The sequence below is a fragment of the Saccopteryx bilineata genome, chromosome 1 (genome assembly GCF_036850765.1).
Source record: "Saccopteryx bilineata isolate mSacBil1 chromosome 1, mSacBil1_pri_phased_curated, whole genome shotgun sequence".
NCBI classification, from domain to species: Eukaryota; Metazoa; Chordata; class Mammalia; order Chiroptera; family Emballonuridae; genus Saccopteryx; species Saccopteryx bilineata.
Window position 1 is genome coordinate 267,889,925 of NC_089490.1, and position 21,267 is coordinate 267,911,191.

A 21,267-nucleotide genomic window follows, 5' to 3' on the forward strand; every position below is an offset into this window, starting at 1 on the left:
TAAATTTCTCAGACTGTCATATAAACCCACATACCAATACAACTGATCTTGATAAGGGAGCTTTCTCAAACCCTTCTAAGAAAGTCCCTCTAACAGCAAAGATGCAAGAAAATGTACCTTTGAGGAATCTGGGAGTGGCCCAAAGCAGCCACAAACACAAAACTGGGCTGTTTTTCAAACGGACACATTCTTTCTGGGATAGGGGGTAGAAGAAACCATTGCGTAAAGCAGTACCTCTTCCTGGAGTTAGGAAAATATTCCCAAAGTGAAAATAACCATGTCCTTCACCTATTTGTTCACAAGCTTTTTCTGAGAGTCAATTATGTGCAAAGGGTTGTTTATAACTAGGAGCTGTGGATACAGAGGCACTTACACAGACACACACACACACAATCTAATAGAAGAGACAATCAAAAAGTCACACAGGAAACTATGATTAGAGTTACAAAGCAGAGAATTCTGCCAGATTTCTCTGAGCCAAGTTGATAATTAAGTCATGAACTAGGCAAAGAAGATCATTCCAAGCAGAAAAAAGAACATGGGCACAGGCAGCCAGCAGGGCAGCTTGGAGGGAGTTAAAAAGGCAAAGGAGAAAATGTACAAGAGGAAGATGGGAGCCCAGGCCTGACCACCCAGGCCTTGCACACCCCATGATGACTTCAGTTCTCTAAGTAAAGAGGAAGCCAAAGGGTTCTTCTGCACAGGGAGAATATGAGTAACATCATCCTGATCGCAATATGAATTTTAAGAGCTATTCCCTCCCTGTCTGCCCCAAATTTACAAAATTATTATACTTTTACAAATACATGAAAGTGCACTCTTACTAACACATGTATGTACATACACAGAAAGAGGGAATATATAATAAAAAGCAAACCTCAATGGTACATATTGGAAGTGCAGAAAGGCTGTTAACAGGCCTTGAACTGAACAGCCAGAAAAGAGTATGGGGTTGGGGAGTCGACTTGTGTCACCACAGCTTCCAAGGCCAAAGACTTAAGGGAGCACTCAAAAATAGAATTGAAAAAATATATAAACCGAGATTTCAGTTCATAGTAGCCTACAAATTTCACTTGACACTGTTTCTCTGAATATTTTATTTGTAAATCTTCAAATCAGGCAAAAGAGGTTAGCTGACTCTTGTTATTGACTCAAGTCCTCAAAAGAAGGAAATGTAGATCTTAGTAAACAGTAATGACTTGAAAACTTTAGAGCAGGGGTTCCCAAACTTTTTACACAGGGGGCCAGTTCACTGTCCCTTAGATCATTTGAGGGCCGGACTATAAAAAAAACTATGAACAATCCCTATGCACACTGCACATATCTTATTTTAAAGTAAAAAAACAAAACGGGAACAAATACAATATTTAAAATAAAGAACAAGTAAATTTAAACCAACAAACTGACCAGTATTTCAATGGGAACTATGGGCCTGCTTTTGGTTAATGTGCTCCTCTCACTGACCACCAATGAAAGAGGTGCCCCTTCCAGAAGTACAGCAGGGCCGGATAAATGGCCTCAGGGGGCCGCAGTTTGGGGACCCCTGCTTTAGAAAATGTATCTGCAACTGAGTGTTTTAAATCTTCTTCCATCCTCTGTTTGCTCAGGATAAATATTCAGGGAACCCCAGAAACTAAACCCCAAGTGACAAGGTTAATTCACAAACTGTCCATTCTATTCCTCAATGTAAATGAATTGATCTTACTCAGGCCCCTTTGCACTGGGCCCCTTTCTACTTTAAGGAGAATCCTACAGTTCCAAGAAAAGACAAATTCATCAATCATTAGGGTCAAAACAAAGGGTAGCATTAAGACTTTAAGACCATAACAAATTTTGTTAAATATCTATTCTGTTTAGTTGCACTAGATCAGGAAATAATTATAATCATAATAAAATATTAACAGATTAATGTGTAGGTAGGGAAATTCAATGTTTTAATGATGAGTGTATTTGAAATAATGTTTCCCTTCTGACACCAAAATCAATACATGATGGTTGCAAGATTTTAGGAAAATAGAGAAAATTATAAAAAATAATAATTAAAGAAATTTAGGTAAAACTGGACTGCATAATGATAAATATATTTCCACTTTGTGTAACTATTTAGAATTCAAGTACTTTCATGTATTTCCACAAGAATCTCTTAACAGCCTCATGTTAGAGGTGACAGAGGTATATTTATTCCCATTTTATAAGGACTCAGGCATCCCAGAGCCAGTGTAGCTACATGTACACATATAGTAGACCAGACCCAAAGAAATGCTAATCTCCTGATGGGTCAGGCATCTTCTCCAAACTTATGGCCATGTGATTGGTAAATAATACACTCACCAAAGTCGCTAACCCCAAGTACCTAAAGTGAGCAGTGCCTATGAACATCAATCTAAGGTAAAAATGTACAAATAGATTTGTACCATTAATGCAAACATATGCTAAAAATATTAACATTAAATACAAATTTTAAAAATTACATGTCTTTTGGGGGGGGGGGAAGGAGAGGGAGGGGTGGGGGGAGGGGAGAGGCACAAAGAAAACCAGATAGAAGGTGACAGAAGACAATTTGACTTTGGGTGATGGGTATGCAACAAAGTCAAATGTCAAAATAACTTGGAGATGTTTTCTCTGAACATATGTACCCTGATTTATCAATGTCACTCCATTAAAATTAATAATAAAAATAAAATTAAATAAATAAATAATAACTAAATAAATTTGGTCAGCCTGTAAAAAAAAAAAATTACATGTCTTTAAATTGTAAAAAAAAAAGGGGGGGAGAGTGGAGAGATGTGATGGGACAGATCCCAATCAAACCGATGAATATTGAGAATCTTGAACTAACTGCTTCCTTTTGGTGTGAATGAGAATCCAGACGGAAGCCATCTATTATTTCCTAGCTGAGAGAGACTGCGCAGAGCCAGCTGATGAAGCCCAGAGATAATAAGCCTAAGGTCTCCTTTCAGTCTCAAACAACTCCTCCTTCCCTCCCTACACACAGGCTGGACAGAGTATAATTTTAAATGACTGATTAATTGCCTCCTTTCTGAAAAAACAAGTTATAAACAATATAGGTTATCATTTGAACTGGAATACTTATAAAAGAGGTGACTGTTCATAATTATGTCAGGAAAAAAGGCATAAAATAAGATTGGGCAGAAGGGAACAACAGGTGGGCACCAAATACCTGAATAACCCATCCTCCCAAGAACCAATCACTGGGAGTACACCTATTGTTAAATTACTGTTCAGAAAAACTGGTCGGTATATCCCATTTTATGCAAAACTCAGTCTTAAGCAAAGTCTACCTCAAGGGAGAGACATCAGTATTTTGTAGACCAGTTTAATAAATCATTCCTATTAATTAGCCAATGTCTTTTCACAATGTGTAAGATCTTATAGGATATTTTAAAATTATATATGCTTTGCAAGGCATCAAGGAAAAAATTCAAAGTTATTTTCTTGGGTAACCCCAAAAGTACTGTTCTACAAGTGAATGCTCATATTATTTTTTTAGAAGTTGGAATTACCAAAATTAAAAAAAAACTGTTTTCAGAACAGCTTTTGGCTGATGTTGTTAGCAAGTTAACAAGCTTAAAGAAAAAGTTCCCTCAAACATGTTATAAAGAAACTTAACATGGTATCTGGAGCAGTGTACTGATAATAAACCAAGTCCTAAAAACCAACCTGCCTATGTTGTGGTCATTTCCAGTTCAAAGTACCTCTTAAGAGGCTAAGTTAGACAACTCAGATTCAGAAAATCAACTAGAACTTGGAGCTACTATTTTCAACTAACAAGAATTTCATCCCCACAGCCACAAAGACTGTCATATAATCATAGTCTATCATTCATTCAAGTGACATTTCAAAGTCTACTATATACACACTAACAATTACTACAGTGTGTCCATAAAGTCATGGTGCACTTTTGACTGGTCACAGGAAAGCAACAAAAGACGACTGAAATGTGAAACCACCAAATAAAAGGAAAACCCTCCCAGTTTCTGTAGGATGATGTGGGAGCATGTGTGCATGCACAGATGACGATGTAACACCGTGTATACAGCGGAGCAGCCCACAGCCATGCCAGTCGAGATGTGGACGGTACAGAGGAAAGTTCAGTGTGTTCTGTGGCTCATTAAATTCAAATCCGTGACTAAAGTGCAACGGGAATATCGGCGTGTTTATAAAGAAGCGCCACCACATAGGAATAACATTACTTGGTGGGATAAGCAGTTGAAGGAAACCGGCAGTTTGGTGGAGAAACCCCGTTCTGGTAGGCCATCAGTCAGTGACGAGTCTGTAGAGGCTATCCGGGATAGCTACCTAAGGAGCCCTAAAAAATCTGTGCCTGAGCCCACATCGAACTGCACTGAATAGGTATGAAACTGGGAGAGTTTTCCTTTTATTTGGTGCAGATTTCACATTTCTATCCTATTGTCTTTTGTTGCTTTCCTGTGACTGGTCAAAAGTGCATCATGACTTTACGGACACACTGTATTATTATAGTTGGCTGGCCTGGATTTTTTTCAATCCAGCAGATTCATTTTTCACTCCAAAAGGGACTTTATACTTAATTTAAATACTCTGACTCTCATCCCAAAACACAAGACTAGACATTTGGGAGACTCAAAATGCCTCTATAACAGTGTATAGCAGAATGTTTTTAAAATTATTTGTTAGCACTTCATGTTTTGAATTGTTTTAAAGCCAACTGTTGCTCCTTTTATCAAAGATGCTTAGAAACCTGCAATCCTACAAAGGATTTGATTTTCTGATGTCTCATAAGAAACTGTCCCTCATTTCCTCCAATTTTTACATTAAAGATGAGTTTCACATTTGTGTTCTCAAGTTTAGAAAAGGCTAAGAATCAGACAAGCCAGTGAGTCTGTAACAGCCTCTCATAGAATATCTGAAGGTCTATCTATTTTCACTGGGGAAGAAAAAGATTATCTAAATGTACCTACTACATCATTTTTAAACAAAGTATGATGGTCTAGATTTCTCAAGTAAGACTTCTTAAATCAAGATACAGATTTTTTTAGATTTATTTAATAAGGTTTCTTGAAAGAGTTGGGTTCAAAGCTCAATTCTAAATTATTAAAAAGGCAAACCAAAAAGGAGAAAACTAGTTGCTTCATAATTATAAAGGATCAAAGGTGAAAACAGCAATTGAAGGAGTTAATTTTTTAAAATAGCCTTTTAATACCCAATACATCCCCAAAACCACTGTAAGATATACTATCATACAGTGAATTTTCACAGACTACATTTGAAACTGTCACTATCTTTAACAGGAAGAATGCAGGGGAGGGGAATAAGTAAAAAATAAGTTTTGACATAACATTAAATAAGCAGCCCAATGAACTATAAATTCCTGAACTGTATAACAGAGAGGAAAGAAACTCTTTATATTTAAACACGGCTACATGCATTTGTGGTTTTATGAGTTTAATCCACCACTAGCTTAGTCCACCACTACCACCATTCCTTCCCAAAACCCCAAAACACACACACACACGATATAAAAAATACAAACCATATGACTACGTGTCAAAAAATAAATTCCATAGAAGAGCACATAAGTGTCACGATTTATTCAAAATGGACAAGCCACTCACTGCTAAGCTATGAGCTATGAATACCAATTCAGACCTAATACACTAAATTTCAAATACTCAGTCACTGGTTCTACTAACACCAAGTTTTTTCTTAAACACCTAGTATTATAAACTCTATAAACAAATTATGAAAAATAAATAAGCATGAAAATCATGGGTGAAACAATTACTATTGAAACAAGAATTTTTTTAAAAATCTGTCCATTTTAAAGTAAAAGTACTATACTTTGCCAAAAACTGTTAAAAGTTTTTTTTGTTTGTTTGTTTGTTTTTTTAATTTCTTTAAGCTGGAAACGGGGCGAGACAGTCAGACAGACTCCCGCATGCGCCCGACCGGGATCCACCCGGCACGCCCACAAGGGGCGATGCTCTGCCCACCAGTGGGCGATGCTCTGCCCCTCCGGGGCGTCGCTCTGCCACAACCAGAGCCACTCTAGCGCCTGGGGCAGAGGCCAAGGAGCCATCCCCAGCGCCCGGGCCATCCTTGCTCCAATGGAGCCTCGGCTGCGGGAGGGGAAGAGAGAGACAGAGAGGAAGGAGGGGGGGCGGGGGTGGAGAAGCAAATGGGCGCTTCTCCTATGTGCCCTGGCCGGGAATCGAACCCGAGTCCCCCGCACGCCAGGCCGACGCTCTACCGCTGAGCCAACTGGCCAGGGCTGTTAAAAGTTTTTAAAAACTCTTTTCCCCACCAAAATAGTCCTTTTTGAAAGCAAAAATGCAATATTATCCAGTACTTTGGAATTTTCTGCTATTTATGAAATAGCTTAAACAAGATGCCTTTTTATAAGTTACTAAGAGAGATCCATGAAAACTGCAAAGAAATTGCTCTGACAAGTTTTTTTTAATAAGGAGCATTAATTGAGCATTTTGCTTATAAAGACTTTAAAACAGCACTAGTCAAACTACCTTCTGAGCTTGTTAGTTAAGCTGGAGCTGACATCTTTTATATGGCTCACCTAAATAAAATCTAAATTAAATATGATCCCAAAGATAGTCATTTATCTACTACCATCTAGTTTATCAGAACGTTCTAATGCATCATATTAAACTTCTCACACACACACACACACACCCATCTGCACAAACATACATACATAGATCAATGGATCTATCTCCGAGCCACTTTTGGAATACCTACCACAACCTCTCACTGCAGAAAGAACCATATGGTATAATTTCTACACCGTTCAATACACTTGACTATTAATAGTCTTCCCCCAAGAATTCTGATTATATTTCCTAATGAAATTTTTGTTTTCAACCCTAAGTAAAGAAATAAAATATTCTTGGATCATTAACAGCAAGCTGCCCAACTTGCTCTTATCTGCAATTGTAAGCATCTCATTTTAAGTTGTAAAAATTTAAATAACTCTGTAACATCTGCCTTCTATAAGCTATTAGACCAGCAATTCACTTTTCACTAATCCCTCACCTTACACTTTTTTTACATTTTCTTTTCAATTACAGTTGACATTCAATATTATACTAGGTTCAGGTGTTAGCATAATGGTTAGACATTTACATAACTTACAGAGTGATCCCTCTGATAAGTCTAGTACCCACCTGACACCATATATAATTATTACAATATTACCGACTATAGTCCCTATGTTGTACTTTTTATCTTTGTGACTACTTTGTAACTGCTCATTTGTACTTCTTAATAACTTCACCTTTTTTACCCAGCCTCCCAACCCCTCTCCCATCTGGCAGCCATCAAAATGTTCTCTGTATTTATGAGTTTGTTTTGTCCTTTAGAAGCCACTTATAAGTGAAATCATATGGTATTTGTCTTTCTCTGACTTATTTCACTGAGCCTAATACCGTCTAGGTCCACCAATGCTGCAAATGGTAAGACTTCATTCTTTTTTTTATGATTGAGCAATATTACACTGTATACATGTATTACACTGTATACATGTACCACATCTTTATCCGATCATCTGTCAATGAACACTTAGGTTGCTTCCTATCTTGGCTACTATAAATAATGCTGCAGTAAACAGAGGGGTACATATATCTTTTCAAATTAATGTTTTATTATGGGATAAATACCCAGAAGTGGGCCTACTGGGTCATATGGCAATTCTATTTTTAATTATTTGAGGAACCTCCATACTATTTTTCATAGTGGCTGTACCAATTTGCAATCCCACCAACAGAGCACAAAGGTTACCTTTTCTCCACATCCTCACCAACACTTAATTGTTAATTTATTGATGGTAGCCATTCTGACAGGTGTAAGGTAGTATCTCACTGCGGTTTTAATTTGCATTTTTCTGATTCATAACACCAAGCATCTTTTCATATATTTATCGGTTATATGTCCTCTTTGGAGAAACGTCTATATGGGTCTTCTTCACATTTTTTAATTGGATTGTTTTTTTGTTTTTCACCTTATGCTTTCTTACTTCACAAAAGTGAATTCAGCAGAATTCACCTAATAACTACCTTAAAGATAAAGTGAGCCTGACCTGTGCTGGCACAGTGTATAGAGAGCACTGACCTGGAATTCTCAGGTCGCTAGTTCAAAACCCTGGGCTTGCCCCAGTAAGGCACACACAAGAAGCAACAACTATGAGCTGATGTTTCTCACTCCTCCCCCACTGCCTTTCTCTCTCTCCTCTCACTAAAATCAATAAATAAAATCTTTTTTAGAAAAAGGACAAAGTGAGAGAAAAAAATCAATTAGATTCTATTTCTAGTTATTTTGGCCAATTATTTTGTGCTATCTTAAGAAGGGCATCAGATCAATGCACTAACTAAATGTTATCCTATCATCCAACAGATCTAAGTATACTACACCACTATTCATTGAATAAGCAAATAATTAATTATGTTCCCTATTTCTATTCATATTTAGTATAGTCCATGGTACACCAAAAATTTTCCCTAACCTATCCTCAGTGTTTCTGTGTATCACTATGTAAAGACTATAAATACTGTTATTCTTACTAAAATCCTTCCAAAGATACAAATTCACCATGCCACATTCTTTTTACTTTTTCCCAAAATTATTCAAGAATACAACGTATTTTTCCTTATGAATACAAGTGATAATCAAGCAAGTCCTTAAGTTGACACAGGCATACAAAAGTTTGAAACAGTTTGCAAATACAATCCACATAGTACTGGCTCTAGAGTGTACATAATCTAGACCCAGATACTGATATTTCAATGAAAACCTAGCTGCTTCATACAAAAATAATTGGTTTTAAATTTGTTAAACATATCCCTACAGCAGTAAATAAACCTAAACACACACAACTTTGTTAGCAAAGGGAACATCGACAACTGTAGAAAAATCAGTACATGTGTTTTTTTTAATGTCTGATGACACCTATAATTATATAAACCAATTCAAACACCACACCTCAATAGCAATGGCAATTTTAAAAATGTCCAAGCCTGGCCTGTGGTAGCACAGTGGATAAAGTGTCAACCTGGAACGCTGAGGTTGCCGGTTCAAAACCCTGGGCTTGTCTGGTTCAAGGTACATATGGGAGTTGATACTTCCTGCTCATCTTCCCTTCTCTCTCTTTCTCTCTCTCTCTTTTTCTCTCTCTCTCTCCTCTCTAAAAAAAAAGAAAAAGAAATGAATAAAGACTTAAAAAATAATTTAAAAAATGCCCAAAGCATATTAAATTAATCAGGTACAATTCACACTTCTTGCTGCCACCACAAAACCAAAATTATTGAGCTGGATATGTCTGACCTGACAAGGCAAGTCTTAAATCTTTCTCCCATCTAAACTAGTTACAGTAGTAAAACTACTATCAAAAATGAATCCTTCCGTCTGACCAGGCGGTGGCGCAGTGCATAGAGCATAGGGTTGGGATGTGGAGGACCCAGTTCGAGACCCCGAGGTTGCCAGCTTGAGCCTAAGGTCGCTGGCTCCAGCAAGGGGCCACTCGGTCTGCTGTAGTCCCTCCCCCCTAGTCAAGGCACATATGAGAAATCAATCAATGAATAACTAAGGAACCGCAATGAAGAATTGCTGGTTCATCTCTCTCCCTTCCTTTCCTGTCTGTCCCTATCTGTCCCTCTCTCTGACTCTTTCTGTCTTTGCCACAAAAAAAAAAAAAAAAAAAAAAAGAATCCTTCCTAGGCCTTGGCCAAGTAGCTCAGTTGGTTAGAGGGTCGTCCCAATACACCAAGGTTGCAGGTTTGACCTCTGGTCAGTGAACATACAAGAATCAACCAATGAATGCAAAACAACAATCAATATTTCAACAATATAACAAATCGATGTGTCACTCAACCCTCCCTTCCTTTCTCTAAAATCAATAAATAAAAAATTACAGGGGATAAATGGTGATGAGTGGACACTTAACTTGGGGAGAAAACACACAATACAGTGTATAGATGTGTTGTAAAATTGTGCACTTAAAGTCTGCATAGTTTTGTTAACCAGTGTCACCCCAGTAGATTCAATTTTTTTAAAAATGCACATCCTATTTTGAAAAAGTAGAGGTAAGGAGAATATCACAGCACAGAATATATCTGAAAATTAGTTTAGTTTGATACCTGAAAAGTTAGGTTTTTGACATTTGCCAGCAGTCCCAAAACGTGCTGGCCCTGTACCATCATGGCCTGGTGCCAGACTGATGTAGAGCCAGGCTAAAAATAGCAGCCAAGCAGCAACTGGAACACATAGGTCCTTGTGACCTCAGCTTTATTTCCCTCAATCAACGAAGGTTGGAGGGGAGGGGACAACTGCAGGGAAAGAAACCGAATATATTTTCTTCACTGGTACTTCCTACCTCTTCCAATTTCTTGCCTTTTTTCCTACCACTGCCTTCTACTTCTCTCATCCCCAACTCCATTCCCCATGTTCAAAAAAAGAAGCGAGAGAGAAGGGCATTAAGGGAAGGGAGAAAGGAGGGAAGCTGGGAGGAAAGAAGGAGGGAAGGGGAGGAAAGGGAGGGTGGGAAGGAACTGGAGCTCTCAGGCATGTTGGATTCAGAGGCTACTCTACCTCCTGCCTTCAAGTATCACTTGATTCCACCATCATCACAAAGCAGCCATTGGTCATTCCTCAGCTTTCGTGGGTCTAGAGAAATTATAGAAAGTATGACAAAAGTTACACAGCTGATAAGTAGGGGAAGGAAGGAAAAGAACTAGTAAATAATGCCAAGAGTACAAAACCGTAAATGCTAAGGAAGCTTAAAGAATGCAAAAGAGAGGGAGGGAAGGAAGGAAGAAATTAAGAAAATAAGGAAGAAATTAAGAAAAAAAGAAAAGAAAGAAGGGAGAGAGAGAAAGGAAGAGAGGGAAAGAAAGAGAAGGGAGGGAGGGAGGGAGGGAAAGGAAGGGAGAGAGAGAAAGAGAGAGAAAGGGGGGAGGGAGGGAGGAAAAGAAAGAGGGCAAACATTAAAAAATGTTCTTACATAGAACAATCAGATAAACTTCTTGTATTTGGGTTGTAAAGGTTTATTTTATGACAAAGACATGAAATTCATAACCACATTCTCTGCAGAAATGAGTTAATATAAAGCAGTAGCAGGATGCAAAGGTTTGGCAATAGCAAATACAATGTGCTACCTTTCCACTTCAGCAGGCCTTTACCAAGAATGGCCAATAGCAACACCAGAGGAGTTTCCAGGCTCTGCCCTCTACACTGAAATTATAAAATACCTATACTTCCCGTATAAAAATGCTCATCACTGTCAGCAAATATTTAACACATACAACATGGCACATATAGCATTCTAAAGTATATTGGTGTAATTAAATTCACTACAAAAATTTAAACCTTGCTTCTGTAAACTAGTTCTATGCATCTTCTTATGCATATTTTCTGTATAATACCTTCCAATATTATGGATCTGACACCAATTAACAATGAAAAAATGCTTTAAGTAAACAGACTGTTAAATAAGCCAGGACCAGGCAGTGAGTCACCTGAATTTTAAGCACATTAATTCGTTAAATGAGCTTTCAACTTATCTGATCAGCTTATTTGCTTAGTAAGAGTTTCGGTGTACTGGCAGGTTTTACTGCATCCTTCCAATTAACATCCTTTCAATCAATGATCTCTTTCAAAGACTAAATCTTTTTACCAGCGATAAAAAATAGTATAATTTTTAATCATAACATTTAAAAAGGACCTTAAAGAGGTAAATACATAATTTCTTAAATATACTTTGAGAAATTACCTTCACTATATACTATATATGCCACAATTAGATCTAGCCTAGAAAGATCTATTCCTCTTTCAAAAGTTAAAAATGTCTGATGGAAAGTGATCAAAATCATCATCCCACACAACCATCCTCCAAAGCTGAAATTCATTCATAAAAGGCATTTTTAAAATACAGGTTTTTAATTCCAATTTTAAAAACACATGTTAAAAATCATTGCTATGAATACAATTTAAAATTCTGGCCACTGTAAAAGTAAGAGACTATAAACCTGAAGATGAACCTAGGTGCACCTTCTTTAACGTTGATGCGTCACAGGCAGTATCAGTTAGAGCAGGAGTCCCCAAACTTTTTACACAGGGGGCCAGTTCACTGTCCCTCAGACCATTGGAGGGCCAGACTATAAAAAAAACTATAAACAAATCCCTATGCACACTGCACAGATCTTATTTTAAAGTAAAAAAAACAAAACGGGAACAAACACAATATTTAAAATAAAGAACAAGTAAATTTAAATCAACAAACTGACCAGTATTTCAATGGGAACTATGCTCCTCTCACTGACCACCAATGAAAGAGGTGCCCCTTCCGGAAGTGCGGCAGGGGGCCGGATAAATGGCCTCAGGGGGCCGCATGTGGCCTGCGGGCTAAGGTTGGGGACCCCTGAGTTAGAGAGTAGGAGTTAGGAGTACCAGTCAGACAGGCTGTGTGTAGCTCCATAATATACCAGCCTGCGTGACCTTGAGCAGAAGTTACTACTTGCTCTTGTCTCCTGTGCTTCAGCTTCTTCATCAGTAAGATGAGAATAAAAGTACCTCACTGGACTGGGTAATAAATATAAAGTGCTTAGAACAGCATCTGGCACATGGTTAAGTATGATTAGAGTGTTAACTCTTATTATTACTATCAATAGTAAATGTTGTTGCAGTGGTACTTGGAGGTACACTGTACATCATTTTAAAGTCAATGAAGAAAAGCCCCAAATCAAAGAGGCCTTTAAAATTACAAAGGGTACTAAGTTTTGATGCCACATTAGTTACATGAATGAAGTGTATCTGGGGGTTAGATGTATACCATTCACTGGTGATGAAAGTGGTGGGATACTACAACACTGAAAAATGTACAAAATAGGTCAAATACAGACACTACTGGATAAGTTTTCATCAAAATACTAAATTCAGAGCAAATTTCTTACTGAGTGTTCACTTCTATTGTTCTGCATAAGCACTTTAAACTCTCAGTAAATTCTTTATGACATGGGTGCAGACATACTTTCACGTATGTATCATATATTCACATAGCTATAATAATATAGTTTCATGCAGTAAGCAATCGTAAGTAACTTCTCCTGAACTTTAATCTCATTTTGGAACATCACTATAACTGCCAAACAGGTCTACAAATGTCTTACACTACTATGTATTTAGTATAAACTGAAGCCATTAGAATGTGGCCTAAAGTTAAAATGCTGTCTAAAAATACCATTGTAACATTCAAAAAAATGTTAGCCAACTAATCTCTCCAATATTCCTGTCAGTTTACATTGAAGAACATTGCTCTGTATTCTGAGATTTTCTGAGACTGATCAAACATTCCCAGAAAAGTAACAGGCAGCTGAGTAGTAGAGAAAGAGACATAAAATTTAACTACACAAATTACGCCTGTCTGTGCCTCAATTTTCTCATCAGCAAAACGGAAGAAACTAGAATTGTTATCATTTCATCTCTAAAACTTACATAGTCTACAAGTCAATAATAGTTATCATGCAAGTTATTTTATAAAAACAGCTTCCCTCATCTGGTAGTATATTTTGTTTGAAGCAATGCAACTGCATCTATACACAGAGGTCACTGGAATATGCTTGACGTAACCATACTCAAATGACACCTGAGTTCATTTGAGTCTCCTTTACTTGTGATCATCAAATTAGTTTCAAAAACATAAATAAATAATGTAAATACATATGTTAGCTGACACAAAACTAGTTACTTGTGAATTCCACAAATATAAAATAGCATACCCTTAGCTACCAGCTGAAAGTTCACTTACTACCAGCTGAAAGTAAATCTTTAAGTTCAAAATGAAAAGTAGACTATGCATTGCATTTTCTCCAAAGCTTGCTTTTAGCTACCTTTTTTAGATGAAAAAATAAAGGAATCATCCTATTTTTACAGAATTGAAAACCATGTACAAAACATATTCTAAGCAGAACACAAAGCACTGAAAGCAAAAACTGAAAAAGTACTCAGATTTTTTTAAACAAATATGACCAACACATTTATTTTTGAGACTTTAGCTAGGATTGAGAAACAAGAGTCACTTTTCATGGGACAAGATTATGTAACATATTTCTCCAAATTATCATTCGATACTGATTTCTCAGAAAGAGATGGAAAAACTTCCCATCCATTTAAAGGATGAAAGAGCTCATGTTTCCTAATTTACAGTAATCCCTAAACATTTAGTTAGATATGTCAAGAAATTAATAAGCCAAGAAAATTAAATTAGGGTTTTTTGTTGTGAGAAATCATGGTTCTTAAATTGTATCACAATTATTTAAAAGGTAACTAAAAATGGTTTTGTTGGTTCCATGTAGTTTATTACCATTTAAAAAATAGTCATCTATAACCTGCTTTGTTTCAAAGATGTTTATACTTACCTATAATCTTTCTTTTCTAGGATGTCTGTCCTCTTAAATATAACAGTTGAAGGTCAACAGCAGTTCAAGTTTAATTTTAGCCCTATAAAAACTTCTAGCACAACATCAGTCTGTTCTATTATATGTATATGTAAGTTTCTTAAAGGTAATACATTCATTTTGCATCACGGAAAAAAATTAATTTTCTAACACAAAAATATATAGCATGTATGTGGAATTAGTATAGATCCAATCATGTAATTTTAAAAAACAAATAGCTTTCTTAAAAGAAAGCATCAGTCATTCCTCCACTGCTATCCTGTTCACTGAACATATTACAACCCAAAATCAAGCATTCTTAACTCTTATTATGAATGCAAGCATAAAAAATATACTGGTCTTTGTCTCTCCAAATGAAACATTGGGAGTTAGAATTGCTAGTAATTGATTACCCACTGTGAAAAGAAAAGAGGCCTAAAATTAACATCATAAAAAGTGAGCCAGGACACACTTCAGACAATAATCACTTGAATTATTCAATTAATTGGAGTAATTCTTCTATTAAAGTAGATGTTCCACGGGCATCCTGAAGTTTTTAAAATGAAACGCATCAAACGCATCTGCAAAAGGAATGAAATTCAATGCAAAGCTCAAATAAAACAAAGGGAATGGCCTTTCCGTTTTTTGATCCAAGGGTGTATTCAAAATACAACTCTGTGGCAAGAAATTCAGAAGAGATCGGGCACGTTCAGGGTGGTATGGCCATAGACGTGGCAAGAAATTCAAGACTGAAGAAGAGTAGAAATGTTTGCTTAGTCCAAATCTGCAATTCCACCTTCCAATATTTTGAAATCTTTTAAATACAGAGAGCATTGCCTCCTGAATCCTTTAGACTTGGACCAATACTATCAGAGAACAAAGTATATATTATAAAACCGAACTACCCTCAGAATAGCACTGAGAACATATAAGGCAGTGGTCCCCAACCCCCAGGCCGTGGACCGGTACCGGTCTGCAGAGAAAGAATAAATAACTTACATTATTTCCGTTTTATTTATATTTAAGTCTGAATGATGTTTTATTTTTAAAAAATGAACAGATTCCCTCTGTTACATCCATCTAAGACTCACTCTTGACGCTTGTCTCGGTCACGAGATACATTTATCCGTCCCACCCTAAAGGCCACCGATCTGTGAAAATATTTTCTGACATTAAACCGGTCCGTGGCCCAAAAAAGGTTGGGGACCACTGATACAAGGAATTCACTTTCAAAACCCAATGTGTAAGCAAATCACATCTCAATTCACATAGAACAGCAACAATTAAATGCCCATGCACCTAGTTTCAAATTTTCTTTTGTGTACTTTTTCATTAATTCAAAGGCAAAAAAAGTGAAAGATCTGATTCAAAACTGTTCTATATTAATTATTTTAGTCTTGAAAATGTATTCAGCATGTATTATCATAAACAAAACTTTCAATTCTGAAACTTAGAATCAAATCTTTATATAATAATCTCTGATCTGGAAGAAAAATTAAAATACTTAAGAAAGGCCAATAAATTAACCTTAAATAAATTAGCTGATTAAAATTTTTATTCTAAAAATGACCACCTTTTACTACCTTGCCACCACTAAAACACAAAATTTTAAACTATGAATCTTAAAAGACCATAAGAATGTGTTTACCAAAGTGTTAATAGAATTCTGGGCAATGTTCTTTTCTTCAAAAACTAACCAGTGCCTGACCCTGTGGTGGCGTAGTGGATATAGCATTGGATCTGGAATGCTGAGGTCGCCAGTTCGAATCTCTGGGCTTGCCTGGCAAAGCACATGTGAGAAGCAACTAGTATGAATTGATGCTTCCCAATCCTCCCCTCCTCTCTAAAAATCAATTTTTAAAACGATCTTTAAAAAAAACTAACCAGGAAAAAAAAAAGCAACTTTCTCCTTTCAAAACGTATCTATTTCCTTCTAATGTAAAACCCTAGTTTTGTTTAGAGATTTCTTGCTTTTAAAATGATTTAGTCACAAATAAAGAAACTGTGTTTTAAAGACAAAAAAAAAATTGAGTGAACACCTGGTCTTCAGAAAGGGGACACACACACAAAATATAAATGAACTATAAGTACAAGAATAATTTTTCTAAGGTTTTTATTGCAAAATAGATATGCTTCTAGATTTAAGAAAAATCTGACCATAAAACAGGCATAAAATGAAAAGTAAAACTGCCCAAAAAAATCTTGCCTATTCAGTTAACTGCCCTTCTCCAAAGATATTCATTATTCAATAATTGCTTGGGTAGACTTTAGACATTTTAATGCATCTATATGCAAGTCTATCTTTTTTGTTTTAAACAAATTGTAGCATACTATATGAACAACTGGCTTGTTTTTAAATAAACTATTTGGGTCACCTTTTCTTGTCGATATATATATATAAATCTACTTCACTTTTTCATGGTTGCATAGTATTCCACAAGTACTTCTTTATCAGTTCCCTTCTGCTAGAAGTGTAGACTGATTGCAGCTTTTCAATATTGCAAACCATACAGCAATGAGTAAATGTACAAAACATCTTTGAGCACTAATATTAATATATCTACAGGGTAAATTCCTAGAAATTACACAAAAATATTGCACCAAGCAGCAGAGAAGCAGTATCCTCCTCCTCTCCCAACCCCACAACCCATTCTAAGTACTGCCTATCCGCTTTGTTAGTATTCCTCGATGTGATAGATGAAAATAGCATTTTATTTTCACTTGTGTCTCTTTGTAAGAGAGTAAAGATTTAAGTTTAGTCATGTGCACTTCTTTGTGAAATGTGTTACCCACTTTTCTACTGGATTATTCATCTCTTTAACCAATTTTTTGGAGTTTTCTGTCAGCCTTTGGTCAAATATGCTAAAAATATTTGCTCCAGTTAGCTGTTTAACTTGGTTTTCTCATGTTTTCAGACCTACAGAAACTTTTAGATATTTTTACGCAATTGCATTTATGTATTTTCCTTTATAATTCAAACTTTACACCTTATTAAGTTCTTTCCCAAATAAAATTTTGGGAAAATTTTATGTGACCTGTAAATCATAACTTAAATGATATCACTAATATTTACATATAAGCCCCTTCAATGATAGTTCCAATATATCATTATTTAACAAAAAGAAATTAACTATACTTTCTCTAAAACTTTCTATAATCAACTGATGAAAAGCTCTTTACCAATTAAATACTGCTTACAACTACCATACCAAGAGTTTAATTTTTTTCAACTGAATGTCTTCTTAAAATCCAGGAGCTGAAAACTAACTAGTCTGTTCAATTTCTGGGAAGTCTCAATTCTCAATCTTTAAATAATCTTCAACAGTGTAAACGTAAAATAAAGTCCATAACTGGATTTTCCCTATTGTAGCTATAATTTAGTCAACTCTACAAAAGTCAATGAATACTCCCTATACAAACAAACCTATAATTTTGCAATACCAGAAAATTGCTTATGATACTATCAACACTGTACTGTTCCATTTCAGGTTCTGAAGCGAAAAAGAATTCTACCTCAAATCACAAATTATAAAATAAGCCTCTTTAGTATACCAATTCAAACCACCACTTAGAGCTAAATTAGATGGTTAATCTAGCCATTCTCTCCATTCTCCATCAAAAAATAAATAAATCTGGTCATAAGTTTTCTATCTCACAGTGCCAGCTGCCAGGCATTTAACAGCTCTAAGCTGACTGGCACAACAAGTAATACAACTTGGAAGTTAAGAAAATTGGCAGAACTCAGAGAGGGGAAAAAAGAATATTTTCCACAATTCCTGCAGAACTTCTTTAACATGTATATGTTTCCAAAGGGGTGGTCAACTCTTCAAAACTCTAAGAAGCATCATAAACCAATGCCAACTCCATTCAGTGGTCTCCTTCCCCTTTGGGGACTACTCAAAAGTTACTATTTTCTTTTGCAACTCACCCAGGCCTCTTCACTGATGAAAGCCGGCAAAGCCCACGCTGTGTGACTGTCTCCTAGAGAAGATTGCATCTTTTATTTATCACTCCTTGGCTTTATTTTCACAGTGAATTCCTGGCTTAAATGCAATCAGCCAAGAAACCCTCCCTATGTGCTCTCCTGTCATTCCTCATTGCTTGCAAGCAGAATCAAGCACAGAAGGGGGGAAGAAACACCTCAACGTTGCCAGCCTAGCCATAAAAATTCGCAAACTCTAGTTTGTTGTACAGAGAACCCCATAGATGCCTTCAATCCATTCCAACACGGCAGGGAAAGAAAGGGGAAAAAAGAACTTGAAAGTGTTGATTAGTTTAAAAAAACCCAAAAAGGATGGATAGATAACCTCAAAAGTTGAACCCCCGTTAAGACAGAAGGAAAGGGTGCTGAACCTAGAAAGGCAACACTAGGGGATGCCTTTGGAAATAAATGACCATGCAAAAAACCACGTTTGCAGATTACACTAGAATTCAAATTAAACAGACGGGATTAAAACAGATCTGAATTCTCTCTTGGGGACGCTATCCAGACCTCTACCCAACTCCCAAAAATAAAGATAAAAGGAGCCGACAACGGAAAGATTAAAAATCAGAGACAGTGATGCTTCCAAATCTCTCCCCATTCATTAACTACCCCGTCCACTACAATTTAAAGTGCAAAACAACATGGAAGGGAGTAAAAAATATGCCATTTGCGACCAGTAGAAAAATATGGGGAGGGAAGTTTCACTTATAGCATTGTTCTTTTCAGTCAGCTCAAACATTTCCATCGCTATGGCTAAAAAAGGTATCAGGCCAGGGGAAAACACACACACACACACACACACACACACACACACGCGCGCGAGCGCACTGGGGTGGGCTGGGGGAAGACAAGGAAAGCTTTCAAACTTAGTATTTGGGGAAACTCTCATGGTCTGTCAGAGAAAGGAAAGCTATACAGCTTTAAATCACAAGTCCTTCTCTCGCCTTTGTCAAATACCTTCTACTTTACAAGCTCTGAAAAGAAATAGAGACTCTTTTGTTTGATTTCCCCTTTTCGGAGAGTGACAGAAAACTGAAAGAGGCACAAATAAACCTGAAAATGAGAACAAAGTGCAGGGTCGTGCCCCGCTGCCAGGCGGCCGCGCCAGGAGGGACGCGGGAGCGGCGCGGAGCCCCTTGGCCTCGCGCTCCTACTGCCGCGGGCTGAGAGCGCAGAGTCCGTAACTGCGCCCCGGCTCCCACCGAGGACGACCACAGGGCCACCCTGCACAAACCAAACTCAGGCGGCAAGAGCCCCCGGGCACCGCCGCGGCCGCAAAGAAAAGGGAAGCGTGAGCCGCTCATTCCCGGACTCGCGCCATTTAATTCGGGGTGTCCGGTCGGTGAGAGATTCCCCCAGGAGTCCAGCCCGCCGCCTCCTCCCTCCTGCGCTGCTCCGACACAGGAGAGACACGAAGGGAAAAAAGACATTTAAATCCCCGGGCAGCCAGCGGAGGTCGCCTGGGCCAGACCAGACGCCGCAGCGACCCCGGAGCGTCGCTGCCACCAACCCGTCGAAGCCCTAAGAGGAGCGGCCACCAAGTGGCATTAAAATGTACTCCCCTCCCCTCAAAACGAAGGGGCGGGGAGGGTAAAGAGGAGAAAGAAAGGAGCGGATGTCAGACAAGGGAACAGAGGAAGGAGAGCGCAGAGCGCGGCCCGGCCGCCGGCTCGGCCCCTGCCGGCATTGTCTGTGTGGCCCGCGCCCCCTCCCCCGCCCCGCACGGCCCCGCCACACACCGTCCGCCGGAGCCCGGCCGTCGGCCAGCGCCTTTGTCCACATCCACACACACCCCCCAAAAAAAGGGAGCAGCCCTCCAGGACATGCTCCCCAGGAGGAGGGATTAGAATGAAACGAGTCCCAAGCACCCGACCCCGCCGCGGGGCGCGTCCTGCTGATTCATTTCCCACTCGCGCTGGCCCGTCCGGGGAGACAGGGGCGGGGAGGGGCGGGGAGGAAATGGGCGCTCCGCTCGGAGAACCGTCCGGGCCAGCGAGGGCATCGGGCAGGGCTGCGGGCGCACGCCGGGGTGAGAGGCTACCAGAGGAGAGGGAGCAGGCGCCCCGCCCCCGAGGGACTGACGGACGGACAGACGGACAGACAGCCCCGCCGCTGCCCCGTGACTCACCGACTTGCAGAACGTTGTCGACGCAGCCGCTCTCCAACAGCGCGATGCCTCGGCGGAAGGGCAGCCGTGTCTCGTCGCCGGCGTCCGCCGCCCCGGCGGCACCCACCGACGGGGCCCCAGTCCCGGCGGCGGCGCCGGCGGCGACGGAGGTGGCGGCCGGCGAAGACGAGGAGCTGCCGGTGCCCGCGCCGCCAGCACCGCCGCCCGCGCCGCCGGGGCCGCCGCTGTCGTCTCCGGGGCCGCCCGCGGCGCCGCTGCCGGTGTTGAAGGACGAGTACATGCAGATCTCCCGCTCGCTGCGGGGAAAGGACCAGTAGACGATGCGGCGCTGCACCGGCTCCGGGATGCGCTCAAAGCGCTCCTCCACGCGCTGAAACGGCCACTTCTCCGCCACCTTGCGCGCCGCGATGTCCAGCAGCGACTCCGGGCTTTGGGTCTTGCCCGGCGGCAGCAAAACCAGCGCTGCGCCGCCCCCGCTCGCCACCGCAGCCGCACCGCCCGCCCGCGGGCCCGGTCGACAAGCAGAGCTATAGCCGCCACCCGCTCCTCCGCCGCCGCTGCTGCCTCCGCCGCCGCCGCCGCCGCCGCCCGGCCGGCAGCACAGCCGTTTCGCGGGAGGAGGCTGCTGTCCGCGCTCCGCCATGACCGCGCCGCTTCTAACCCGACAGCGGAAGTGCCGGGACCCTATAAACGGCACAAGGAAGCGCGACACGCACACG

At 39.4% G+C, this 21,267-nt stretch overlaps 1 protein-coding gene across 2 annotated transcripts in view; it reads right to left on the reverse strand.

Moving 5' to 3' along the window:
* Nucleotides 1–21,200, reverse strand: part of ZSWIM6 (zinc finger SWIM-type containing 6) — a 190,210-nt gene extending 169,010 nt beyond the window's left edge. For both annotated transcript variants that reach the window (XM_066242648.1, XM_066242637.1), the window contains exon 1: nt 20,549–21,200. In XM_066242648.1, the coding sequence (XP_066098745.1) occupies nt 20,549–21,191 (643 nt within the window). In that variant the 5' untranslated portion in view covers nt 21,192–21,200. The remainder of the gene's footprint in view (nt 1–20,548) is intronic.
* Nucleotides 21,201–21,267: the final 67 nt, after the last annotated feature.